The sequence below is a fragment of the Poecilia reticulata genome, chromosome 14 (genome assembly GCF_904066995.2).
Source record: "Poecilia reticulata chromosome 14, P_reticulata-male-v2, whole genome shotgun sequence".
NCBI lineage: Eukaryota > Metazoa > Chordata > Actinopteri > Cyprinodontiformes > Poeciliidae > Poecilia > Poecilia reticulata.
In genome coordinates, this window is record NC_088843.1 from 8,760,787 (window position 1) to 8,788,740 (window position 27,954).

Here is a 27,954-nt window from a genome sequence, read left to right on the forward strand (position 1 = left end):
GTTTTATTCCCTTTATCTATTGAATCTCACATACATTTTTTTTTCACTTTATCAGTTTATTCTTGGATAAGTTTGCAAAAATTGTACTTCTCGCTTAAATTCAAACCTTTTCTTGAGTCGAAAGACCTTTAAAAGCATTTAGTGTTCATGCTTTCATCACCTCTGGACTCGACTGCATCAGTTTTCACTAAATTGGCATTTCTTTGTCGGCTGCAGTCAAAGGCAGCTTCACATAATTAATTTCATCTAATTTGCTTGCAATGTCTGTTTTAATACCAAAAGTTTTTTAAAATTGGCATTTAATTTATGTTCAGCTTCAGGATCATGTTTTTTTTCCCCTCCCATTATCTGCTTGTTAAACTGTTAATATTTTTCATGTAAAGCATTTAAATATACAACAAAGGCCCCTAAAAATGGTTTAAATGAAAAGCATTAGAATATGTACATTTGAAAGCTTCTTTCCACTTTACAAATACCTGATTCTTTGCGTTAGTCCATCTGATAATGAAACATACTTGATTTTGAAGTTCACAGGGTGCTAATACAGTTAAAAGGCACTGAATTTTCAATCCATAACACAAAGTCAAGATGCCCAAGATTAAAACAGCACTTCACAAAAAAAACAAAGAAATCACGCCGACCAACAAGTTTGCAAAGAAAGACAAAAACTTTAATTTAAATAGAAGAGAAAAAAAAAATCACATAAAAAAAACTGTACAGAACATTGACTTAGTTCTTAAATAAAAGGCCACCCTCCCAAAAATGTCTAAAATGAAAAACTGGGATGATGGACGATGAAATCTTGTGCAAAAGAAGTAATAAGTGACTCTTTCCCAAACTGCACATTTCAGCTCTTCAGGTCGAGTCTCACCCTTCCGCACATAGTGTCTTTGATGAAGAAAAAACAAAAACCCAATAATAAAATAGATTTATATTTTAAATATATATTCATATAGCAAACATGCTGTACATAGATCTAGAGATTCAGAAATCCCTTTTGGACACCCAGGTCTGCCTGTTAGCTTGTGCTTTCCCGTCTCCCAAAAAAGAAAAATAGAGAAGAAAAAAAAAAAAGACAGAAAAATTCCCCGTTGCTTTGGATGCAAATTATATTTAAAAAAAAAAAAACCAGCACTGATCGACAAGTCTGTATTTCCTGAGTTGAGGGTGTTGTTAGTCCTGGGAGAGATGCTATACAAGGTTCCTTGCAGCAAATTTACAAAAATTCTCAGGGCTGCTCAAAAGATTAAGGAAAAAAATAAAAAAAATCTGTAAGGAGCTTAAAGTGGAGCAAAGACGGCAGCGTAGAGAGAGATTTCTCAAACGCCATGAAGAATTGTAACACCAGTGTGACCCAGTTCCCAACCCACACATTAAGTGACCTTCGTTTTAAAGAGAAACTCCATTTTTAATTTCAAGCATCAAATTTGCCTCCAATATCCATTTTTCCACCAGAGCCTAATTCAAGCCACCCGCCTCAAATAATAATAATAATAATAATAATAATAAAGGATCTTAAATCCTTCTTACTTTTCTTTCCTTCCCCCAAAATGTTAAATCCTGAGAATGCTCACCTTCTTTCATGTTTCCCACAAAGGAAAAAAATAAAAATTAAAAAAAATCAGAGAAATTAATTTGTGAGCAAACCAGGATCTGGCAATTAATGCTATGGCACAATGTTACGAACACTGCAGACAGCCGACAGCTGGGCGCTGCGGCGGGGAGGAGAACATCTCAACGGGCTGCCAGTTGCTTTGTTTTGTTTCATGTTTACCTGCAACCCATTAAAACTCGCAGATTTTCACAGCGGTATAAAAAAAAAAAAGGAAAAGTGGAAAGGAGAAAAACTAAATTTGAGTTCTCAGGAATATTTCCAGTCATGCTACAGGCTTAAAGAGACGATTTGTTTATTTGGAAATGGTTTTGCGTGAAGCACTGATGGACAGTAGATTAAACTCTCCTCCGTAATGAGGAAGGTATCAGATGCTCAGCATGAAAACATCTGCAGGAAACTTGATTTCAGTCCCAACATGTTTCATAAACGTTGAGTAACCAAAATCACTTTTTGAACAATGATCCAGTTTTTTAAAAAAAGTTCTTGACCAGCTTTAAAGTAAGATTTATTCATTTATTTAGACCCTTTTCTAAATTTGGTTTCCCCATTGATACTCGGAGGAATGATCCGATATAACTTAAAGAGGAGGGGGGAAAAAAAGGTGACTGGAATCGGCTGATTCTCGATCATGATCAAAGCTCAGCAACTACACTCTTCAGTGTAGAGGTGGTTATTGAGTGAATACGACTAAAAATGAATAAGAAATTAGCAATTAAGTGCAGAGATGCAAGAAGCTGCGATATGTTGACACGTGACGATTTGTTCTCTCGGGCTGTGGGAAAGCGAGAGAGAGCAAGACTTACTGCAAATCTGTCTGAAATACATATTGGATCTGAAAATGTAAGCAGCCTTGTAGAAATCTAAGTGTGAAAGATCTATGTTCTCTAAAATGTACACACAGACTGAGCTAACTGGTTTTTACTACATGAGATGCTAAGCCAGTTTAAAATGTTAACCCAGTAATCATTTCGTTCCCATTTTAAATAAATAAAAATACTGTAATGTTGCCTTTAATCGTGATATAATTATTGACCACTGAAGCCAGAGAGGCTAGAAAAAATATTTTATGCAGTTAAAATTAATATTAACAAGTGAGTTGAAAATTCTGATTAGTCTCAAAATAAGATACATACTGGTCAAAAGTGCTTCCAAAATCTCACTTCAAATATGCAAACTATCCCTTTAAACACAACTCTTGGTACTGATGATACATTTTTAGACAAACTGATGGGAGAAAGAGAGGATGCAATTGACAGAAGGCAAATACATCAGCACACCACATAGGCAGCCCCGCCCATAAAAGATAATCAGTAAGACAACGTTAATCAAATAAATATTTCGCCTTTGCTTTTACCATTTATTCCGCGGTGTAAAGTTCCAACTAAAACGCTGGATTTAACTGTGGAGGAAACAGCAGTAGTAGTGGGTCCATTAGTAGTAGCAGGGGACGCAGAAGCAGTAGTACAGTAACGGGAGAGGCGGAGGAAGCGCTGCTCCCCACACTGAGCAGCATGAATCCCTGCTATCTGGAGAGCCGACAGCCGGCTGGATCTAACCGGTCAGGCTTTTATTGATCGTTTATCAAACAAAAAGCAAACTCAGTGTGTTTTTAATCACTGAGGAACTTGGGATTGTTCAAGTAAAAAACAAACAAAACAAAAATAAAGAAAGGACATTCAACTCACTGAAACAAAAAGGTTTGACATTTCTAACCCCCAGTTCATAGGTTTTTAAGCCCCATGTTTTCAGACAGAGGAGCCTCCGTTTGGCCCATTCCGTCTGCCACATCTCAACCTTTCAATTCAGGACTCCTTACAGGCCCAAATAATCTGTAAACTCGCCGTTGGCGCACCGCCCGTTGGTCTGGGTGAGGGGATGTTTTCGTTAACTGCTGATCTGGCCATGCTCCTCAGAGGACTGGGTGTTATTTCTGTTTCCACGCGGCGTGCGGTGGAGAGAGGCACCGCGGAGGCTCCTGAAGTTTGTCAATACGCTCCGTCAGATATCGACGCTCGGCCGCAGGTGCAGTCAGGATGCGGTAACGGGGGGAAACTAAACAAGGCTTTTCATGGTTTCCACACGTCAGGTACAGTAACCTACTGATCTCTCTTTTTTTTTTCTTTTTTTTTTTTAAATCGATGAAAAAGAAACATGTCGCTGCGTCTGTCGAGTAAAAGACTGTCAGACGCTAGATTCTTTTCTCTGGTATAGAAAAATAAGCACTCCTGAAGCAAAATATCCCTTTTAATTGCACTGGCCTTTCTGGCCTGTCACTTCTGTTACAACCCAAAGGTTGTCCGTAGAGACAAAAAAAAAAAAAAAGGTAAGACGATCAGATCTCATGATGAAACCTGACTTGTGAAGTTGGCTAAATTCACTCCGCGGTCTGCTGCGCGCTGAGCCGCTCCGGCTGCGGCGGGACGTTTCTGCCCCCAGATTCAGGCGGGGATTGGTGGAATGAGTCCCGGAGCGACTGGAATGCGTCTGGTCGGAGTGGGGCGGATTGGGTCCCACAGTGTGCTTTCGTCGTAGAAAATGTCGCCAGTGCAAAAGTCAGCGGAGTTGATCAAGTAAAGGCAGCTCTGTGGATTCCTCTTTTGAAGCGGGAGCGTCCGCTGAAGCCAGCAGGGTCGGGTCCAGCGTCTGAGTGGCTCCGAGCGGGTCGTGTGTGAGACCGGCCTCCTGCAGTGGTGCTGAAGGAGGAGGAGGCTGAGAGATAATAATAAATAATTATTAAAAACAAAGGAAAGTCTAATTAAAGTGTTTTCCCTGACCGAAAAGGCCAAAACAAATATTAATGAACAAGCTGCAGATGTTCAGTCATCCTCCTCAAGGAGCCACGTGTTTCTTTGTCCTTCAACCAAACTTCAACCAGACAAGATTTTGCATATTTATACCTTTTAAAACATTCTACTTTTTCTAAAATAAAAAAAACCCAATCCTTTAAAAATTTTAGTGGGAAGCTTTCAAATCATTCAGACACTTGAAGACTAACAACCTCAGTGAGAAACTCCAATCAAAGATGGGACAGAGTTTGACTAATATCCAGCCTTTATAAAAATAACAGTTTCTGATGATAGCAGGTTTCATATAATGTCTTTATTTTGCCATTGAACAGAAGCTCAGAGTGAACAAACATGGCGTGACCAGCAGTCTGCCTACCTGTGTGCGTATCGTCTGTACCGGCCCTCCTTCAATCTCCATGGCGGCCGGCCCGTTAAAGCCCTTCCTGCCCGAAAAGCTCCACTTGCCAAAGTGGCTGTCACAGTGCAGGCCGCTCCTGTGGCTCAACCTGTGGCTCGAGGTCTCCAGCAGGGCTGCTGGGCAGAAGTGCTCCGGGGCAGGCAGAGGCGGCGGAACCATGGAGCTGCTGAAGGAGAGCTGGGAGCTGGAGAGCTGCTGTCCCAGGAGCCCCTGGATGGAGGACGTCCGCTGCAGAGAGGACAGCAGGCCAGCCTCCATCCTGCTCTCTGATTGGCTGAGCAGAGCCACTTGGAGAGGCTGAGGGTGGCAGGGCCATCTCTGGGTTGGGCCTGCAGGGTTGTCTGTACCTGAAACGCAAGACCAGCCTTAAAATGGCTCCTTAATAGGGACGCACCGCACCGATCCACTTTTTTCACCTGCGATACCAATACTGATATTTGAGGTTTAATAGTGGCTGATCCGAAACAGAAAAACAGTGCAGAATTGACTTAAAACATCATCAACATCTAATGTAAAATAAACAATAAAACTGTAAAAAAGAAAAAAGGTTGACCTCTCTTGTCAAACATGGAAAAATAAACGGCAAGAAATCTTTCAAATGGTCCAGAAAGTGCAAATAAATATGAAAACATGATGTCACTTGGAGCACAAAGCATAGAATCAAACTGAATAGATCTGCCCTCATGGATTGGCCACACTGTCACCAAGACCTGATCTAGAAGTTTAATATTTCAATATTGGTGCATCTCTACCTCTTAAATACGGAAGAAAACATGACAACGCAACATTTTTGATCTCCTTTTTAATTAGTAATCAGATTCCTTTTTTAAATGATATGAAAAGAACAAAAAATCTCTACCCATGGAGGGCTGGACAGTGGTGATGTGCGGCTGAGGCAGGCCGGAGGCTGGCGTACTCTGCGTGGTGTGAATGGCTGGGTTAGTGGAGATGGAAGTGGAGCCTCCTCCGCAGTCTGAATCCTCGATGTTTCCGCCACTGTTGCAGCCGGCGCCGCAGCCTTTCTGCAACCTGCAGGGAGACGCGTTGCAGTCACTAAAATATCGGAGTCTACACTGAAAGCACCGACTGAAATAAAGAAATTAAAAAAAAAAAAAACACACACATACCGATCCCAGCTGCTGATGAGCCATGTGTAGATGTTGTGTGGGCTGACCGGGCCGCCCCACACCGACCGGAGCTGGCCGTGACCCCCGGCGTACGAGGTGGTGAGCGGGGACACGTATATCGGGTAACCGATGGGCTGATCGCAGGAGGAGTTGATCATGTTCCTCAGGGCCTGTTTGGCGTTCTGAATGCTCCCTCGCTCTGGGTTACGGTTACGCAGGAAAACCAGCTCCTGCTGTTGGCCGGCCCACAGCCCACGCACACATTCTCTGTTCACCTACAGGCACAAAGTTGGAAAAAAATAAATTAATAATTTTTCATATTTTAAACATCCAGAATCTACGGTTCTTAGATATTTTTCAAAAATAAATTGCATCCATTTCAACACTCAACCTCCCAGAGTTACCAGACGTTTATGTTCACCTCTAAAGTACTGAATTCATAGAAATCCACTGCAAATATTTAATAGCAGGTTAGATTTTACTACTTTACCGTAATGTGCAAAAACAAGAACCTGAAAAGTAGAAAGATACAAAGAGGGAAGAGAGGAACAAACGGGGAAGAAATGGAGCTGGGACACAAAGATGCCAAGACAGACAAAGAAAGAAAGAAAGAAGCAACAACCCAAAGGCAGAACACAAGAAGGAAAGAAGGTCAGAAACAAACAGGGAAGAAATTACTGAAGGAAAAAACTTTTAGACATTGGAACACACAAAGTCTGGTAATAAAATCATTTTTCCACACTTTGCTTTTTCCAAACCTAGAAATCCCCAAGTTCAATTCTATACTTTTACATTTTATAAATATATATTTAATTAGGAACATTACAGATTTATTAAAAACAGCAACAAAACTGTAAAAATTGGACATTTCTACACAACAAAGACCTTGATGACTCTGAAGCTGAGGAATCTCTTGTTGAGCATGATGATCTTGTACTCGTCGCTGCCGTCGTCCATGATGTGTCGCAGCGCCAGCAGCGACGGCATGTTGGCCAGGATGGCGCTGCGCCACACCGGGTCACCTTCATGGGAAATCAGCATCTTTTCTTCGTTGCCAGTGATTGCGTCATACAGAACCATCGGATCCTCGTACTCATCTGGAGACGTAAAATGATCCTACAGGGGAAAAAATAATAAACAGTTTAACAACAGTGATGAAAAAAATATCCAAACGTAATTAGTCAGGGGTTTGTTTGTTTTTAGCGACGTTACCTGATGCAGTTTGAGGGACATTCGAACTCCTGGCGCCACGACTCGATTCAGCAGGTCCATGTCTGCAAACACCCACTCATCCCTGGGCGACGTGATGCGGAAGTCTCCTTTGAAAAGCGCGTGCAGGCCGTAGAGGAACGGCTCCAAACTGTCACAGTTGAAAATGTAACGTTTTTCACAACATGGGGAGTAACAGTATAACACTTCAATGTATTTTACAAAAGTAATAAGTCTAGACAATGTAAATGGATGCAAATCTTTTAGGATTCGTCTCTACCTGCTCAAATTCAGACTGAATGGAGAGTCTGAACTGCAATTTTAGATTTTACATGGACTCTGACTGGGCCATTCAAATACATGCAAATCCATTGATTTAAACCACTTAAATTCATCTTTGTTTGATTGTTTATAGGTCGTTGTCCTGCTGTAAGGTCGACCTATTAAGCTTTCTTCCAGGATTGCACTGTATTTAGCTCCAGTCATTTCTCCAAAGCTTCACTGGCTGCTGAAGAACAGCAACCAAACAGAACGATACCTGCAGGTATAGTTAAGAAGGATTTGTCATTTTAGAGCTCCGTTTGTGTTCTCTTCTAAATGTTTTATTGCTAACTACAAATAAGACTTCTCAGGGTTTTATTCTTGCAAATTCTCATTGATAAACACAAAGAAAGTCAGGCTTCTCTCAATTCTACATCATCATTATGGTAAACAGTGTGGATTCACAAAGTGCTTAAAATCCCAATAAAATACATTTCAGTAAGCGGTTGAAGTGAGACATAATGTGAAAGTGGTCTTGCGGTTTTTACCTTGCAGACATGCTGTGAGACGCTGTGCCCAGAGCTCTTCTTCCCAGGATACACAGGCCAAAACACAAGTTGACGAGCGGGGAATCCCTCTCACAAGTGACCGGCTACCACACCAAAATAAAGTAAAAAAAGAAATTAAAACATACAACATTTACCATCTCTTCTTGTTAGTTTTCTTGTCGTCATGTCATGTTGTGTCGGGTCCAACCGTTTGGCGCCTGCTGTTGCAGTACTGAATCCAGTCGAGGTAAACCATGCTGAATGAGGAGGGGGTGATGCCCGAGGCTCGGTGGTCGTAGTCCTCGTCGATGTTCAAGTTGAAGGTGGGGTCGCTGTCCACGTAGTTTGGGGCAAGGCACGGCCGCAGAGCCTCCTGGATCGCCTCATTGGCCAGCCACTCCTCAAGCTTAGGGGACCGACTCACGTAGTAGATGATGCTCTGGTGGAGAAGCGGTTACATTTAATACAGCGGTTGGAGAGAAATTCTGTACATGCTTAACAGTGAGATTGAATAAATGTGCAGTAGGCATACATGTGCAGAAGCACTGCATGGTATTATGACTAACAGTTATTAAAAGCACAGCCCATAATCAATCTGTGTGAACCTTTGCATAAAGAGAAGAAATTAAGAGAAGCGGTATGATTGGCCAATAACCGATTCTGGAAAAAGAGGAGCTGTTGCCATGACAACAGACTACATAAATATAGATGTTCATGCAATGAAGATACAAATTCCTAAAAATAATATCTAATGGTGAGTTTTTCCTCCTCTGACCAATGTATTAACACAATAAAAAAATAAAAATAAAAAACAGAAAAACACTCCACTGAGGGAGAGTCAAAATGCAAAGTTTTTAAAAACAGCACAGAAACAACCTGATGCTGTGTTTATTTGGATGAATTTTACACACAATTAACTTCAATGTGTTACCATTCCATTAGTTATTCTCCAAGTATCTCTTGTCTCACATAATAAAACTTTTAACTTCAAAGTTGTTTCCTTCCGGTCTACAAGTAACACCTCACGTGAAAACCGTACAGCTGGTCATCAAGTCAAGAATCCATCAGCTAGAAAACAAACCTCCACTGATCGATGTCTTACCTTCACATAATAGGTGATGAGAATCTTGCGCAGGTCGAATACTTGCAACATGGAGGCTGCGTTATTGTCGCTGATACTGTAGCCCTCCAGAACATATTTGGTGGCAGCCACTTCCCAGGCCAGCCAGCGCTGTCCAAACGCAGCGTTGAAGGACAACATCTGCGGCAGATGACCTGGTTCGCAGCAGCAGCAGCCTTCGTCCTCCTCCACCCCCTCTGTGATGGCCTCTACCTCCCTCTGCTGACAGTACGTGCCTGGGCAGGGTGTGACATAAAGATGACGTTTCCATTTAATCAGCAAGGTTATAATCTGTGGGACATTGCTAAACTTCCATAAAGTTGTAACAAAATAAACAGCTCTGTAAAAGATAACAGTGCCAGGAATCTGTGCATAAAATGTAATTTTAAGACACAATGAAAATATTTTTAGACATAAAAGCTCTGCTACTATCCCCTTTAGCCTTCTTTAAAAATGACATTTTTGAAACATTTTCAAGACTTAAATTAGAAAGTAAAAATTCTGTAGACTGAGAACTGATGGCTTTTAAAGAATCCATTCATTTGCATCCTAAGCCACAGCTGACCTCTGAACTCCAGCCCACGCAGCTGGAAGGTGACGAGGCCGTTGCCAATCTCGATGATGTGCACCAGAGCGTTGAGGTAGTCCGACGCCAGGATGAAGCAGTCGCCCGTGCTGTAGTTGCCCCAGCGACCGAGCAGCAGGTCGCCACACAGGCTGTGCTGCAGAGAGCGTGTCAGGTGCTCGTAGAAAATCGAGTTCAAGTTGTTGTCGTCGGCGCCTTCAGGGGGAAAAGAAGAGATGCTCACCACAAGAGCAATGACACAAAACAAAACGGTGTCTTGCAAAAGTGTTCATACCCCTGGACTTTTTGATGTTTAACCCTTCCTCTGATAACCCTAAATACAAATGCAGTGCAACCACAACTGTCTTCAGAAGTAATTTGCGAATGGAGTCAAACAACACAATTAGTGGACAGCAGTTCCCTCTGGAAGAGCTGCAGAGCTCTGGCCTGAATCTAGTAACAGGAGAAATTAGCTGTGGTCGTCACAAATCCGGCTTTCGTGCAAGAAGTCTCATTTAAAGTCCTACAAGTCATTTAGGGGACAGCAGAGGAAAATAAGTTCATACCAAGTGATTTTTTTCTAGTTGAGCAAGGAAGGTAAGGAAACAACCCACAAACGTGGCAGCTGTACCTTCAGCAAAATAAGCTCTAGAAAGTATTGCCTTACTTTATTTAAAGTATAACCTTTAAATAAAAAGGACAATTACTTTTGGTGCACTTGTTTTTTTTTAGATGTTAAAAATCTGACCAAATACATGCAAGCATGCATACCTCACTGCTCTGACTTATTCTGAAAAATGTCAAAAACGATTTGATTTTTCTTTCACTTTATTATGTACTAATCTGTGTTGATCTATTAAGTGAGGCCCGATAAAATTTTAAAGTTGACATCTGTGTGATAAAATGTGAAAACATCAAGGGTATAAATGTTGCAAGTGCTGTAAAAACATGAGCAAAGATCACTAGCGCCGTACCTGGGTTGCGGTCTAACTGAGTGGCGAGTCTGGTGTTCGAATGGTCGACCCGCTTTGTGCTGCAAAAAGGTTTGGTGTTATATGCGATACTTTATCCAGTATTTGGAGTATGTGAGCCGCACTTTCACACTTGCATGCGCAATATTGTCAAACACATACTTGTAGTCTCGCTCCCAGAATTTCACAGGCCTCGTGTAAGAGGTGACGAACACGGCGCTGCCCAGAACTGGGTTGAGGGGCGTGGAAAAGATGGCGGAGAAGACTGCCTGAACGAAAAGCACAGCAGAGTCTGAAGAAACACGAGTTAAGGTCACAATGTAGACATTCAATTTGATTACTGTAAGAAAGGAACAAGAAGCAACTTGAAGAGTTCAATCTTTTCTATCAACACTGCCAACAGGTTGGACTAACAGAAGGATACGAGGAACGGCAAACGGTTGAGCAAAAGCGTGAAAGGCTGAGCCCCATGTGATCTGCCAGGGGGCTATGTAAGTCAGAACAAAGCGCAACTTGTACAGCAGATCCCACATCTGTCAAAACACAAAGAAAAAAAACACCAATACACGTAGGAATGTCTGAAATTTGCATTTTTAACCAGAGAAAGGGACTTCTTTTGTGTTCTCACCTTGCTGAAGACGATGGACATGAAGTAGTAGTCGATCAGGAAGGTCTCCGAGAAGTGTGGATAGTCGCAGTGAAAGAAGAGCGTGGTAAAGCACAGCGTGACGTACTGCTGAGACGGGGTGCAGAAGGATGAGCGCAGCAGCTTCATTCCTGCGACTGAGATGAAGAGAGCTCGGCTGCTGGAGGAAAAACACAGACACGCGCTGCTAAACACAACATCCGCAGCTAAATTCTGTTTTTTTGCACTGAGGATTTCAGATGAAAACAGTGACGGGAGCTTGCCAGAAACCCAACCCTGACAAGACTTACTAGATGTCCAGATCTTTATGACTCTGGCCGACAGTTCGGGCTTCGGTTGTTAGAGAGTTCAGCACCACTGCTGGGTAGATGAAGTATTTCTCTACGCACTGAAGCCACGCGTACAGCTTCTCAAACCACATCAACTGAGCAGCATCTGGGGAAGGCAGAGAGCAAAACAACGTTACACAGACTGCTCCAGACACAAATCCATTGTTAAAAGTGCACCCTTCAAACCAAAGCTGTAAAATCTGGTAGAAAATAACCTGGAGGGGGAAACGTTGCTGTTAATTAGACGCTGAATCAGAAGGACTTTTTTTTTTTTTCCCATTTTGTCACATAACAGCCACAAAACTTCAAAGCATTATGTTTGAGATTTTGAGATGCAGCATAAAATATTTATAACCATCATTATTATCGAGAAATCAAAAATCAGTAAGTGTGGTATGTGTTAGTACTCAGCATCCAGTGTTTTAAACCATTCCATTACAGATCTGACATTATATTTAGGGTTCCTCCATATATTCCCTTCTGATACACTGCATGTAGGAATTATTATGGCTTTCTCCTTGCCGCTCTTCTATAAAAATCGAGCTGTGTACACACACACGCACGCACGCACGCACGCACGCACGCACGCACGCACGCACGCACGCACGCACGCACGCACGCACGCACGCCTTTTATATTTGTTAAAAAAAGAACGGGAAAACTATGTTTCATTTTTGTTTCCCTTCAAAAATTTATGAGATCTCAATAAAATGTGATGTTTGTGATTACAATGTGACAAAAAAAATTTGATGAGTGAATACTTTTGCACAGCAGTAAATAATGGAAAAAGGGAAGATGCACCAAAAAAAGAACTGAAACAGTAAACACAGCTCCAGTCCATTCCTGAAACCGACAGTGAACTGGCTTGTTTCATGTATTTTTTGTGTTGTAAGAATTTTATTTTGTTAAGGCGTACTTTCAGAAGATAAAATTCCTCAGAAGCTCACCTCGGACTTCAAACTGGCTGTACTCTCTGGATCGTAGCACAGGGTGTGCAAGGCAGAACCATGGCAGCTGTTTACGGAGCTGAGGCAGGAGATAGTGTGTAACGAACCCTACAACTCCAGCCAGGATGTACAGGACGAAGCTGAGAGCAGGCTAAGGGTCAAGCGGGAAAAGAAAAACATGAGCATTACAAATCTGTGAACACCTGTCGCCAAAATCTTGAGAGAAAAGCACTGGAAGAGTGAGCGCCTGCCTGTAGAGCGATGAAAACGGTGCTGGCACTGATGGCGAAGGTAATCACAGCCATGAGCGGACACATGACGAGGTCTGAATGAAGAATCTCACTCTGCAAAGAGACGGGGACGGTTTAACCACGGAGCCTGGAAACATGCCGCTGGAATCAGTTGGACTGTTTTTTTGTTGTTTTTTTTACCACAGAGTTACGCAGCTTCTCAGGGAGAGGATCTTTGATTTCCACAGGGGGATCTTCTGGTGTTCTGTTCTCCAGTTCTGGGAATAATTTGGACCGGACCAGTGACCTAAAGCAAAAAGCCAACAGCTAAATAAATCAAATAAGAACTACTATGCATTATAAGTCTTCACTGGCTGCAGCGTGGCGAAAACAGGAAAAGGTCAGCTGTGTTTGGCAGGGATTCAGTACATTTATCATTTAGACTCAAATTTCCAGATATTGTTTGTAGGATACCAGCAAAGTTGTGGCGAGTGTATTTAAGTTGAAAACTAAAATACAGAAGACAAAAAGCAAATGAAAGCTGTGTGGTGTCTATATCCACTTTTTAGAAAGTCAAACTTTTGTGTTCAGTAAAATGGAGAACAGGAATGGTTCGAAACAAAACTTTTTCCATTGTCCGTAATTTTTTATGTGCATCCAAATTTCTAAAACTGAAAGCAAACTCTACAAATTAAAAAAAATCTTTTAAGCGACTCACTTTATGACGTACAATTTGAATATATCATGGTGAATAAATAAGATATTTATCACCATTTCTGAGTGAGTAAACAAAAAAACTTCCTTCTTTAAATATAAGGAGATCTACACACAATCTCTCACTGTTCAACTGCTGACAATAGGAGGAATGAACACTGACCAGAGAATGGTTGGGTCACTGCTTTGGCGGCTTAGGTGGTAGGACAAGGCCAAAAGTAGACCACAAAACACGGAGAACAGCACTGGCACATGGGCATCCCCCCAAGGGGCCTGTTCCAATTAATTGCATTTTCACATTAAATATGAACTAAAATCGATGACAATCTACATTTCAGAAGGACTTACATTAATGGCGCCGAGGCAAAATCCATAGAGCAGAGCTGCCACCACTATGCTGCGTATGAGGCTGAACAGAGACGAGAGCGGGCTGGTAGTAGCTGATGAAAGAGGAGACAAAGTTCAGAAACAACATATGGAAGAGTCAACAAACAAAGGATTTTAAAAAAATTACAAACACAGGGTGAAACACATTGCTGTTTGCATGCTGCGTTTTGAAAAAATAAAAAAAGTGGTAACGGTTTGCAAAATAAAAAAATAGCATGATCATCTGAAAATATTCCCCAGCTGTTTGCAATAAACAGGAAGAAGCTGTCTCTTGTCGGGGCAAGCGCAGTCTTACCGGTTCCACCAAAAATGTGCATGTCGATCTGCTCCAGCAGACACATCACAAATGTATTGACCTGAGGTAGCAACCCAAACAGGAAAATGACCGGAAAGCACAAGGCAAAAACTGTTGGACCAGGAAAAAAAAACAAAACAAAACATCAATTACTCTTAAAGTCATTTACTTTTTTAGAATAATCCCAAGACGCATCACTTAGTAAAAAGTTGATTTTAAAAAGTGATTGATAAAAACTGACCAATAAGCATGTCCCTGACATACAGCAGGAAGTGTCCAGAGAAGAAAGTGACCCCATAGAGGGAAAATGGCTGCAGACTTCCAGCTCGCCCAGACAGGTCAAATATCCAGATCATCCCACAACACAAGCAGAAGTAAACAGGCCGACTGTACACAATGATCCAGTTATGGCCCTGGGAAATAAGACAAGAAAACATTTATTTTAGTCGTACTGGCATGGTTGGCTCAGGTTTGTGTTTAAACAATGCCTGATTTTCTCTTCAATCCAAGAATGACCCTGGCTCAAATCTACACCAACCATAAGCTTTAAATGTTCTTTATGGTATTGTGAAAAAAATCTGAGTAATGCGTGACGCTTCTTTAATGCTGCATGTATGAAGAAACTATGAACAACATTTAAGTGTAATGGAAACCACTGAAAGGTCAGAAGCCTTCTTTCAGCCAGGTGTCCAGCACTGCAAAGCAAGAGGTGGGGGAGGGGCAGCGCTGTTACTACATGCTCCATATGCCTGGAGAAAACTCCAGTCTCTCTGGGAGTTTTTCCTCATTTCAATAAAAGCTTGTTAAAGCCTTGCCTTACTTGACACCGACCCATGCCTGATTAAAACTCTTCTGCTCGTCTCATCCTTTGCTAACCATTTCTGATTTCATCATTTCTTCCTCTACTCAAAGATCAAGGTGGAAGGCGGTATAAATTTTGAGCAAAGTATCTGAGACATTTCCTTAAGACCTCATCAAATCAGCTCAACATGAAAGCATTTGCTCCCCCATCAAATGATGAGCATAAATCAATACTCACATGCATCGGGGAGGCGGCATCCGGCTGTACGCTCTGAAGTAAAAGGAGACGATTTTATATTTCACATTTATTAAATCATTAACATAAACGATAAAGATTCTACAACTTGTAAGACAAACCCCCCACCAAAAAACACGTAATCCTGGAGGAAAAAACATGTGTATCCACATGTCAGAAAGATACATGATTAATGTATATTTAATAAGTTTTTCAAAAATATGCCTTCAATATTTCATAAAGGCATAATGTATGCAATTATTTAGACTTTTTGACCGATTGAATTTACCATTCAGTCTGATAGATTTTAGTATGTGTGAGAGTGATCGTCAAAATTATACATTTCCTTAAATGTCCATGTTTGTATGCTTTAGTGAGGTTACCTACCTTCAGTAGAGAGTACTGGCAGCTGGCAATAACCAAGCAGAACTGGAAGACCCAGATGTCCCTGAAAAAGCCCTGAAGCAGGAGCAGAAACCCCAGGAAGGCCACCAGGCTGGCCAACAACACCGAAAACACGTTCTCTCCCACACGGCGATTCCTGCACACAAAGTCCAGAGGAATTATTATTTTTAACTCCATCAGGCTGCAACTCCTTCATAAAACTGCCTTCAAGGTATGAAGGCTTTTTGAAATGAACTGACTTATATGCCATAAAAAGAAAAAAGCCATTAATCATCATTTCTTGTCATTACTCCAACATTTCTTCCCACCTGTCCAACAGAGCCAGAAGAGCCAGTCGATCGTATCGAACCCTCAACCACTTTCCAGGCAGCACCCAAAACCGGTAGTACTGCTTAGGCTTGGCTTTCTCCTCAATCATCAGAGTATTCTCATGGGATTCTTGGAGGGATTCGTGATCAAGATCAAACTAGAAAGAAAAAAAAAAGAAAAGGTAAAAACTGGTAATTAATTAAAAAAAGGACTAACCAACATATTTGACCAGGAATAATCTGCTATACAAGTACTTAAGGACGGCTAACCTCCGGCATTTCGAGCGGCACCCTGCGGACCTGCATGCCCTGCAGAACCACGGGTCTGGGCTGGAGGATGGACAGGACTGGAGCTCCATCCTGAACCTCAGTGGAGGTGAAGCTTGATGACTGGGACTGCCTCTCTCTTTCTCTGCAATATTCACATTTTAACAACTTTTTGTACTATATGCTTTTCAAGAAACTGATTCACTCAGTAGCATAAAAAAAAATAATGCAGCATGTGTAGTCTTTTTACGTACTGAACCGGGTCCTCATAACCACCTCCAGAAGGTCCAAAAGTGTATGATCTCTTCACTCCTGAGACACAACACCCAAAATAAAAGTAATTATGAAGCATGTATTGATTTTTCATGTATTCCTCCTTTGCATCAAGTCTAAACTTTCTTTATCCATATTTTTTCAACTTATTATAAAAGTATTTATTAAGAACAATCAATATTTGCTTTATTATTTTGTCCCAGCTGAATGGATTATAAACCCCCTGACTGGGACAAAAAGATTGACTGCAGTAAAGATTAAACGCATCTAATGCATCATCATGAACAACTCCAGTGAAACAGTAGGTATACTACTCTGTGATGAAGCGATGTTTTACTAAACTTTAAAACCGTCACATTTTCATGCACTAACAAGTTGCTAATTTTATTAATTTGATTGAAGTATTAGACCGGGGCTGAAATCAAATATACACCCAAATTACTTGACAGCTCCTCTTCCCCACCGAGTTATTCCTTCAAACTCACTGACTCACCGCTTTCATCGTAGAAATAGTGCACCGCTCCCTCGGATGTGTCGTCGAAGTTGGAGGCCTCATGGATGCCGCTGCGGGGGAGTAGGAGCGAAGATGCAAACTGTAAGGCTGATGGCAGCGTGCGGGTGCGTGAGTGAGACGAGGTCCGAACACGCTGAAGGTCTTGGAGGCTAACAAAAAAAAAAAAAAAAAAAAAAAAAAGCATGTCTGCAGCTCTCTTTATATCTTTATAAACTAGTTTAAATAAATCAGATTTTTTTTAATTTATTGATTTAAACACCATCATAGATATATATATTTTTTTACAGATTTATTAAAGATCAGAGTGATCAAAGAAAAGGTTGATGCAACCTTTTACTCCCGTCTACCACACTAACCTGGGAGGCGACCCCATTGTTGAAGGTGGGGGTGTGGGGTTGCTCCCGGCGTTGTGCCTCCGGCGAATCGCCTGGGTCCTCTTCACGCTCGTCATGCATTCATGTTTGCTTCCGTCTTCTGGACCTAAAGCTGGAGAAGAGTTAATGGGTTCATCAGTGCAATGGCTTCAAATACACCATTAATTACGTAAGTAACAGCAAGAAAAGGCCGCATCAAAACTGGTTATACATTCATGTCTGTTAGCTGTTTAAAAGAAGCAACATCCACTTACTGGTTCTTGTGGATAACACTACGTTAAAGGGAAAGGCAGCTGTATTTATGATCGACAAACAGTGAGGTGCCTATCGTCACAACAGACTCATAACTCAAACACTTTGGCCTAAAAATTTATTATTCAGCTTTGAGGATGAAAAGCACACCATGCTCCCAGCTTCGAGTAGAATAAATCATCCTTCCTACGTTATATCAACCCTTTATATCATAAAGCATTAGCTTCATCTCAGAAGTGGGAGTGTACATTCTTTTGATCTTACCGTTTTACATATTGACTGCAAATTTTCATCAAGACAAACTAACAATTCTTAAGCAATAATGTCTGGAGCATTTCACATCCAAGTTAGAACATTTGACTTGAAGATTGATATTTGATTTTTGTTTCTTTAATTTTCAAACTTTGTCAATGAATTCGCTGATGGCAAGAAGTACTAGTAAAACCTTAAACCTATCAGCTTTTAAGATTAGCTACACAAACTAATTTATCTAACCGATGTAGGACAATGTGTTTTAACCTTGTTATGACGACGTACACTAAAGTCTGTTAAATACCCGTTGTTCTTAAGAGGTGTGAACTGAACACATTTTTTTCCAGAAGTTTTGTGCAAAGATCTCTGTGGAAAAGCCATCTTTTTAAATTGAAAAATGTAAATTCATAAATTTATACGTTATATATAATATAATCCAAGTTCGTATTTCGACACACACTTTCCTTCGATTTATTTATGGCCAAAATCTTTGTGTTTATTAACATCTTCTTTCGAAAGGAAACTCATGTTTTCTTTCCTTAAATGCAAAACCTAAATTAGCGCCATCTTGGAATTCCCTCCCTCCTAATCAGTGACAAAGCACCAGCAAATCTAGTTGCTCTACATCGCTCATCAGGAATGCAATATCTACAAGTTGATAAAAATCAGCAGACGCGTCATGGTTTGAACATCTTTCTTAAGAAAGTAAAGCAAAGAAGAAACATAGCCTCTAAGCTGCTGATATTAATAGAACACACTGCTTGCTGTTTGAGCCCTGTGTTGTATGGTATCAGAACCACATTTTCAGGATTTAATCTACACCACATCTGGCTTGCCCTCATGCTACAGGAAATGTTTTCCTCCTTGGCGACTCGTTAAAGTTTACAATGTGGGGAGTAGCCATAATTAGATTTTAGCACTGCTCTAGGGATGTGCTGTTAAGATGTTGATTTACAGTTTTGATTAGCAAAAAAAATTACTCCTATACATTTATCATTCAATCACTCACTCCCAGTAAAGGACGTGTTTTTTTACTAATTCCAAGTTAAATTCTAGGTCAACATAATTTAACCTATTAATAATCCAGGAGCCAAAATGCAAATGTAAAATGCTACTTAGTGAAAAATAATGTTGTGCATCACTCTGATCCCACAGTGAAACATGGTAGTGGCAGCATTATTTTAAGGGGATTATTTTCATTAGCAGGGACAGAGAAACTTGTGAGAGCTAAAAGGAAAATAGACTGAGTTAACAACAAGCAATTATGTAGAAAACCGACCAGGAAACAGCAAAATACTGCAAAGCCAATTAATAATGAGTGGAGTGGCAAAACTTGAAAATTTATGTTCACAGATGCATGAATTATTTTAGCAAAAACTGAGACAAAAGGTTGCAGCTAAAAGTGCAGTGGAAGGTGGTCCAACAAAAAGCATCCAAATGTATCCCACGCTACATTTTACTTTAAAATGTTAGAACTTATTATTTTCCTTCCTCTTCACATGCTCTTGACAGACCAATTTGTGTTGGTCTGTCAAATAAAATCACAATAAAACACATTAAGATTTCTGGTTGTAATGACAAAATGAGAAAAGCTCCAAAGTGCAGGTACAGCATAACAAAAACTAAACACACAAAAAATATGACCTTTCAACTTATGGCATTAATTTATTTCTAGATTTGATAGTATTAAGAATAGATAACATTGCTAGAAATAACATTGACTGATAAATAGGCACTGCTGTGCCATATTACAAAATTATTTAAACTGCAATATTGTTGCTGAAAATTGAAATGGCAACACCTATTATAATTCAACAAAATTTCCCAGACACATTTTGAGTAGAGGTGTGCCGATCGATCGGCCACCGATCATAATCGGCCGATTTCCGTGAAAAAGTGTATGAACGGTGATTGCCGATCACGGTCTTTTGTTGCCGATCACACAAACCAATCACCTGCATCTCATTTCGCAGCCTGCCTGTGCAGCTGGTCTCCTCTTTCACACTGCGCAAACGCGCAGCAACAAATCCTAAGCGATGTGGTGTGGAACTATAACACACTGAGTGAATGGGGAAGTTTGAGTATTGCGACGGAAAATTGAAGCACGTGGGGTGAAGCACGTCAAAATGCATCTACACGACGAATCTAATATGGCATAAAAACAATGGCATACTTGACGGAGTTTGGCTACATCGAGGCTCACTGCAGTAAAAAAGACGATCAGATAGCAGGTAAAGCAGCGCACAGCTACAAACACTCACCCGGATTAGCATGACGGTCAGAAAGCTAAACAAATAACCCGCAAAATTATTTAAGTCTTCGAGCTGCTATGTAAGACGCTGGTTCTGCTCTCGCTGTTGAACCGCTGCTACGCGCTACAGGTAGTAATGTTTCACAGACGGAGCACTGCTTGTGCTCCACCTGGTAGTGACTCTCACACCGAACCTCTGTTTAAAGTTGCAGCATCTAACCTAAAAAAATACATTTTACATACGTATTAAAACTTTCGTTGACCTAACATGAGACAGATAATCTCTAAAAAAAATAATGGATCTCCTCCCTGTTCTGCATAATTACTCCTCTCAGTCAGAAACAGCCACTCAGAACTAGCAGTAATCAGTTAGCCGTAATGCTATCAGGAAGTTTTCATTCAGTAACTCTGGATTGTTTATTGTAATGGATCCTGTATTTGCCTTTGAATGTTAAGTTTTATACTTGAATCTTTTGACAATGTTGAGAGGTTTTACTTTGACTCATTACATTATTTAGCCTCTTCAGAGCCTTCATATGTTTTCAGTCTGTTAAAGATAGTATTACTGATAGCAGTACAATTTGCACAACGCCCGTTTTGTTGTTTTTTTTTATTGGAAAAAGCTATTTAAAAGCTTTTATCTAAATTAAGGTGAATTCATGGTTCCTTTTTCCACATAATGCAACCATAGTGCTTATGATTAAAAAAATAATTATGTGATCGGTATCGGTGATCGGCCCTCATTGGTGATCGGAATCGGCAGGAAAAAACCTGATCTCTAATTTTGAGTCTTTCAAATTATACAATGACCTGAGCACTTTCCATTAGCTTTAGCATCCTAAATATAAACATCAGGTTCTGGGATTAATGGCCGCTGTAGCCAATTAAATGGTCTTGAAACATTTGCCTTTGAAATTGCAATACAATGATATTGTGATAATGACTGTAATTTATTATATTGTGCAGCTCTATGATTATTACCCCCATTTTCCTCAGTACTGTTTCTTTTCCCTTCGACACAATGCACCCATAACTCTCAGTGAGCTCTAGAATCTGAGTTTCTCAGATCAATACCAACTGAGGAAAGTCAACATCTATTCAAATGGCCAAATGCATCATCAGAAAGCAGAACCCTACTGCACTGCACTTGAAATGGCACGCCTGACTTAATATTGCACCCAAGGAATGATCTGATATTAAGATTTGATACATTGTGCAGCTCCATTATCAAGTGCTTCTAAGACTAAACCATAAAACTTGCCATAAAAATCAGGGTCTTAATACTTAACTGGATAGTCAAAAACATTTTTAAAACTGAGTTACTTCTCATAAAAGGGGTGAGTCTGCAACACTTGCTTTAAACTAATGATTTTCAGGTGAACTAACCTCCACCCACAGCTCCCTCTTCAACCAGCTCTCCTGCCCTCCAACCCATCTGGTTGCCGGTCCAAGACCCTCCAAGAGAATCCAGCCGATGATGACGATGGCATACAGGGAAGCCGTCGGTGTGTATAGTCCGGGCTTCCAAATCAGACTTAGACATAGTAAGGGTACGGGGAGCCGGGGTGGACGTGGAGGGCATTGGAAGAAGCACGGAGGGCGTGGTAGCTGCGTTGCTCTGGCCCCCGCCAGCTCCATCCATACTTAGTACCCTCGCATGAGTCTTAGCGCTCGCTGTGCTAGAGGAGCGCTGAGCAGCACGAGAGTGAGAGGGGGCCGAGGTTTCGGGTAAATCGTCCTCCCTTGGAGCAGGAAGTTGAGCAGCAGTGGAGAGAAGGGATGTAATGTTGATGTTGGCGAGGTCTGAGGAGTAGCAAGAGGTAGAGGAACTCGAGTCGTCGTCGTTGTCCTCGTCTGAGCTGTATCTGCGCTGGGAGCCCAGGCTGGATCCGGCACTAATGTCACTGCCGTCGTCCTCGTCACTGGAGTCCTCAAACAAGCTTTCGCTGTAAGCTTTAGCCCCCAGCCGGCTGCGCACCGGGATGTAATCTCTGTGTTGCCTGTGATTGTGGTGACGCCTGTAAGAGCCGCAGTCGAAACTACTGCTGCCCGCTCCTGTTCGCCGTCTGGGAGCTTTCCTTCGGCCCGGCCTGTGGCCCATGTTTCCGCCGCCAGCCCGCAGCAGCTTTAAGTCTTTAGGACGAACGACCTGCTGGGCTTGGAGCGCAGGCGGGTCAGACAGTAACAACGGGGTGGAGGATATGGGCAAAGCAGGCTCAGAACACACTAGACCCAGGGCCAGCCCTGAAGGCACTGAATTGGCCTGCCGAGGTGGGGGGAGAGGAGGACCATGAGATTTTCTGTCCAAGTCACACACCTCTGAGTGGCCACTACTTGAAGGGGAAGAGTTCTGGAGAGGAGGGGGCTGTGCAATATCAGAGTGTGCAGGGGGTAAGTCCTCCTCAACAAGCGTCCGGTCTAAGCCCTGGCTGATGGACAACTCTTTGGAAGGGGAGCGCAGGAGCACACTGTCCGACAGGTTGTCAGTGTCACTGCCACCCTGTCCGCCTGCATCCTCTGTGTTTTTCAGAGCAATAGAACCTGACACCGGTGCTGCAGCAGGCGTCTGTCCATCCGTATTCCGTGACTGGCTCAACGATGGACTTTCTAACTGAGTGGAGTCCGTTTTCTCAGAGCGGTAGCTGCTCACAGTGCTTAGTGTCTCACGGTCTGTGGTAGCTCCACCTGCACTGAAGCAGCTGTCTGTGGACCCCGCAGCCAAAGCCACCCCGCTGCGGCTGCCTGGGTGCTCAGTTCCCGGAGCAAAAGCTCCGGGGTCCAGACCCAAACCCATGAGGTTTTCGCTTAGCTCCTCGCTTAAGCTGCTCTTTATAAGAGGGCTGAGGGGTGTATCGGCTAAGCTTTCAGATTCGGCAGAGGGCCCAAGTGGACAATATGTTCCCAACCCATTGTCCTTGGGACTCTGATGAGACGATTGTTTTGGCAAGTCCTTCGGCTGCTCCTTCTCGCCTCCATCTCCTTGACTTAAAGGTGAAGGCGGGATGGACAAGCATCCTCCAGGAACTTCAGGTCCAGATGACACTCCAGGAACTCCAATGAGACCGGGAAATTCGCCTCCTGGAGAGTCAGAGATGCAGGACTGGACCGTTCTGGAGGGCCCTGAAACACCCCAAAAAAACGACACAATCAGACCGAAATGCATCAACTACTTAGCATTCTACAAATATTACATGTAAAAAAATTATTTTTCAAAGTCCATAATTTTTTATGCAAAATTTAAATGTAAAATACAAGTGTTCTTTGTAAATTTATTGCAGAAACATACACAATGCTCAGAGTTTAGATTGAAGTAACCTGAAAATTGAGAGGAAACCACACCCAAGGACATAAGAATACAAAGACAAAGGAAGAAAGGCATGACGAGAGGAAGGAAGAAAGATTGGCAAAAAGTAGCAAGGACACAAAGAAGACTGAAAGGAACTGATAAAAAGGAGGAAGGACCAGCAAAGACATATTGAAGGAAGGGAGTAAAAAACTAGGAGGGAAGATAAGGATATTACGGAACACAGAAGCTACGACGTATAGAAGGACACAACATAGAAGCAATAAGATTTTGAATAAAGTCGGAAACTGATCGAGGTCTTGGAAGATACTTCAATCAAAGTCTATACTTTTCCAATATTTTCCAGACTGTGTAGGAATCCTGGAATGCAAGTTGGGCTTAACAGGACCAAACAGTTTCAAAACGTACTTTTTATTGAAAGGGTTTATAAGAATGTGCAGATATGCCTTGAAGGAGAGTTATTTTTATACAGGCAAGGATTAGACACCACTCAGCATGCAATAAAGCTCACTGCAGATCACAGAAAAAACAGCAGCCTTACTTTGTGCGTCCTGGGAGCTCTGACGTAAAATCGCACGATGGGCCGAAGTCACAATTACATTATTGCTTCCCTGTGCCTGTGTTAATTCTTTGAGATCTGAAGCAAAACAAAAGATATTGTAAAAAAAATGTGAAGCAAAGAAAAGTTTGCAAAAATCAAGAAAATAATTTAAAAAAGGAGAAGACAGTTTAAATGCTCACCAGTAGTTCGTCCTACATCCTCAAGCTGGGGCAAAAACTCCTAACAAATCAAAAATATATGGCATATTAACATTCATGAGTCTTATCAATAGTTATTAACCCTTCAATGACAGCATTGTTAGATGACTGAAAAAGTTTTGAATACTAAAGATGAAAGATTTGTCAATTCACAAGGATTACAGGGCAAATGAGTGAGGCCAACATGCATCTAGTGATCCAAGCAATCCTCACCGACACTTGGTTCAATCCGAAAAGAGAATGCTGGGAGCTGCAGCGAACCGGGGGAGTCGAGTTAACCTTCCGAAAAACAGTCATCTCCACACCAACATGACTATCCCTGGAGAAAAAATAAGTACTGGTTAGTATAAAAATGCCATTTTCCAACATCCCTTTCAATTATATCTCCACACCTGTGTTGATTTCCATCATGAGCTCCTGATCCATCATCCCCTTCTTCTGTCCTCGGGGCGTCAGCTGCGAGAGAAGCCTGCTTCTTCTCGACAATCTCACCGAGGTCGAACATGGCGTGAAGTCGGTAGTTAACCACCTTAATGGCGGTAAAGAAGATCGCTACCACAGCAGAGTACACGCCTGCCACCACCAAGCTTGGAGGAAGAGCCTGAAAGAGCCGGAAAAGAAACCGGGCGGAATTAGAAACCCAGGTAATGTTTAGTCTAAATGGACAGCTGAAGATTTTAGTCAAGCTAGAACGGGTTGATTTTGGAGCAGTTGTTATTTCTTTGTCTGCACCCTTTTGTCCCATGATTAAGCTAAACTCACTTCACTGGAGTGGTGAGTAATATTGGTGTTACTGTAGTTTTCTGCTAACCCTCGGTGGGTCTTGGACTGTTGTTGAACATCCCAAGTAATTACATTTTATTTGAGGGTGATAGTCGAGCTCAGATGATTCAAACTTGGATAATGAACCCCGAAACACATCTAAACTAGTTTTGCGGTGGATAAAGCAGGAGAACATTAAGCTTCTGGAAAAAGGCCGGACCTCCACCCTAATAACTTATTATACAATTGATTAACTCTGATTAAAAGTGGGTTCGATTTCTGTGCCAAGAAACTGACCAATTTAACTTGGCTATACAATTTGTGACAATAAGACTTCAAACATCCAGCTAGAATTATGTCAGGGCTTTATTAATTAAGTTTCTCTGCATCTTGTTTAGGAACATCTCAATCTTTGAAAAGTCTAGATTTGTCCAACCCCAAATAAGTTATAAAAGGAACATTTGTATTTAAACTACATAAATTTAAATAGGCAAAAAAAACAAAGAAAGATAGAAATCCACCATTCAACCAAGAGGAAATTAAGGATGAATTTTAAGGTCTCCCCTCCTTCAGTGTCCGTACAGCCTGATCTGTTCTAACTGTTCGAGACAGAGTCACTTCGTAATTATACCTGGGTTATCACAAAGTTTCTCACAGGGAGTTTGGGAACCAACATTTCTGGCTCAGCATTAAGACATTAACAAAGACCGTCAAAACCTTTGAAACACTGAAAACGGAGGAGTGTTTTATTCTTATCTAAATCCTCCCAGGTTCCAGTAGAATAAAAACACAAAGAGCCTTATAGGAATCTGGGCACAGCTGGAAGAATCAAAGTAAACACTTTTTTGGGTTTAATAGCAGTAGTCATTTTCTAAAATTCCACTAACAAATTTAAATAAGACACAACGTATTGTATTGACAAAAACAACAATATTTATGAGGAATTTTATTAAGTGGGGTTACTCATTAAAACTTGTCTTTATTTAGAGCCTTAAAAGTTGTTAAATGTGTTGTAGGAGAAAATTGATCTTAAGCAATCCTCCCTTGGTGCAAGAGATATACATTTGTCATGTGTGAAAATTTCAATCCACATGCAAGATATAGAAAATACACAATAAATTCAAATTTCTTACACCCAACATTTTTTAAACCCTTGAATATGTACAACTATTCCTCCCTGAGGTAAAGAACAATTCAAACGTATCTAAAATTACGTTGACATCATTGCCATGTTGAGTGTATGAAAGGTTCTGACTGACAATTTTTGTATTGATTTCATGCGAGGTTGCCACATCAACTAAATAAAAACTTCAGGTCAACAACACATTATTTGAAGAAGAATGATTCTGTAAACGTAGCTGCCGTTAAACTGTGGTCTTACCATGTACAGAAGAAAAGGGAAGGCCAGGAAAAAGATCCACAGGTACAGGTGGATGCAGTTGGAGAATGTGCTCTGATGGGGGTCCACATACCAGCCTCCTGTGAGTGAAGCCCACACACCCTGCCGCAAAATCTGTAGAGCTTGGGAGCCCATCTCCACTGTTTTGGGTTAGACAAAAGCTGGAAAGCTTCCTCCAAGGCTGGAGCTCAAAAAAACCGTGCAGCAGATTGAGGCACGGTATCTTCTCTCTACGATGGCACTTCCAACGTAGACAGCATGGTGACCAAGGCTGGTTTGTTGAGGACAACAGTTCTGTATCGCGGATATTTATAGATCTCAGTGGAGGTTGAAAGTCCTTGCATATTCTTGTGCCCTTTCTATACCAATGCTGCTTTTCTCCACCCTAACCCCAGCTGGGTGTTCAGCTGTATGATCTTTTGGCACTTTGACATCCCACTGAAAGTGTGAAATGGCATTCATCTGAAAGACAAATCAAAGATGGTCACTTGAGAGTTGATCCGTTTCTGAGATTGATATTGTTTTAGTAATGCATTTAGGGTAAAGCCAAACTCCACCGTACTATGGTTGTTATAGTACTTAGTTATTCACGTGTTTTGACTATGAATGTGTCTTTGGTTCGTTTAATTTTACACACGTAATTAAGTATTTATTATTCAAACAGCTGAAGCAAGAAAATTACTTTAAGCACCCATTGACCACAATATTCCTAAATACACCCATTTACGCCATTGAGGGAGTGTACGTGACATGACCAAAACATCTTTCCAATTTCAAAAGACTGATCTTAAAACTTCAAAATGTTAGAGCTAGGCCAGGCTATGCAAGCCAGATTAAGTTTTAGATTTGCATTAGCAGGCTAGCAGACACTTTAGCCTAGCTTTATGGAATCGCTTTGCTTTTATAAATGACATACGTAGACTTATTGAACTACCAGCGTGGATTAGCCTTTGCAAACACTTACGATACAAAGAATAAAATTGCTACAAGTCAGAAAGATCGATGGCCAGCATTTAACATCCGAATTCTTAACGTTAGGTACCGGCTAATGCTAGGCCGCATAACATATGAAAGGTGAATGTAACGTTTTTTAACAAACAAAACAGACCTACGCTGTCCGCTGGTGGATGCTTTTAGCTATGTAAACTCAGATTAGGAGGACAGCTATTTACTGCTCGCAGTAAATAGCTTTCCAAGTCTGGACCCAAACATAGCTTACAGTTAGCATTAGCTGTTGAGCTTGCCTCATATCCTCCTTCCGCATCCAGTCCTTGTAAAATCTCAGAGCTTTCCTCCTCAGGATGCAGCTAGCAGAAGACGGCAGTCCAACTGTAGATTACCTGGAGCTTCGCTGTTCTATTGGGGCTGGTTAATTTATCTTTGTTTTCCTCATAGTCCGTCATCCTCTTTGGTGTTAAACATTGACAGACATAAAACATGAACAGTGAACCCCTCTCTACACGAACGACAGCTGTTTCCTGGCATAAACGAAGACTGTGTGGGACTGTTACAGGTCTGGCACACCGAGCTCCTGTTAGCCCCAGCTAACAGCTAGCTGACACACGCACGCACGTACGTACGTAAGTACGCACGCGCAGACGGACGTTCCCATGGTCCCGATTGGCTAAGT

The 27,954-nt window shown here is 41.5% G+C and overlaps 1 protein-coding gene across 1 annotated transcript; it reads right to left on the bottom strand.

Moving 5' to 3' along the window:
* Positions 1 to 648: 648 nt before the first annotated feature.
* Positions 649 to 27,904, bottom strand: LOC103475456 (pecanex 3). The gene is made up of 36 exons (XM_008427084.3): positions 27,544 to 27,904; positions 26,307 to 26,786; positions 24,556 to 24,764; positions 24,377 to 24,482; positions 24,146 to 24,185; positions 23,946 to 24,041; positions 21,487 to 23,220; positions 17,328 to 17,457; positions 16,951 to 17,120; positions 16,439 to 16,496; positions 16,188 to 16,329; positions 15,918 to 16,075; positions 15,592 to 15,745; positions 15,208 to 15,240; positions 14,410 to 14,581; positions 14,169 to 14,279; positions 13,835 to 13,926; positions 13,650 to 13,759; positions 12,974 to 13,079; positions 12,794 to 12,886; positions 12,543 to 12,693; positions 11,557 to 11,701; positions 11,249 to 11,426; positions 11,045 to 11,153; positions 10,783 to 10,912; positions 10,624 to 10,682; positions 9,650 to 9,865; positions 9,067 to 9,320; positions 8,173 to 8,403; positions 7,965 to 8,068; positions 7,159 to 7,306; positions 6,832 to 7,062; positions 5,947 to 6,221; positions 5,679 to 5,848; positions 4,778 to 5,166; positions 649 to 4,324 (listed from the first exon to the last, which is right to left on the bottom strand). Exons 2-36 carry the CDS (start codon positions 26,457 to 26,459, stop codon positions 4,169 to 4,171), a joined length of 6,813 nt encoding a protein of 2,270 aa, XP_008425306.2. The 5' UTR covers positions 26,460 to 26,786; positions 27,544 to 27,904; the 3' UTR covers positions 649 to 4,168.
* Between the last annotated feature and the right edge of the window lie 50 nt (positions 27,905 to 27,954).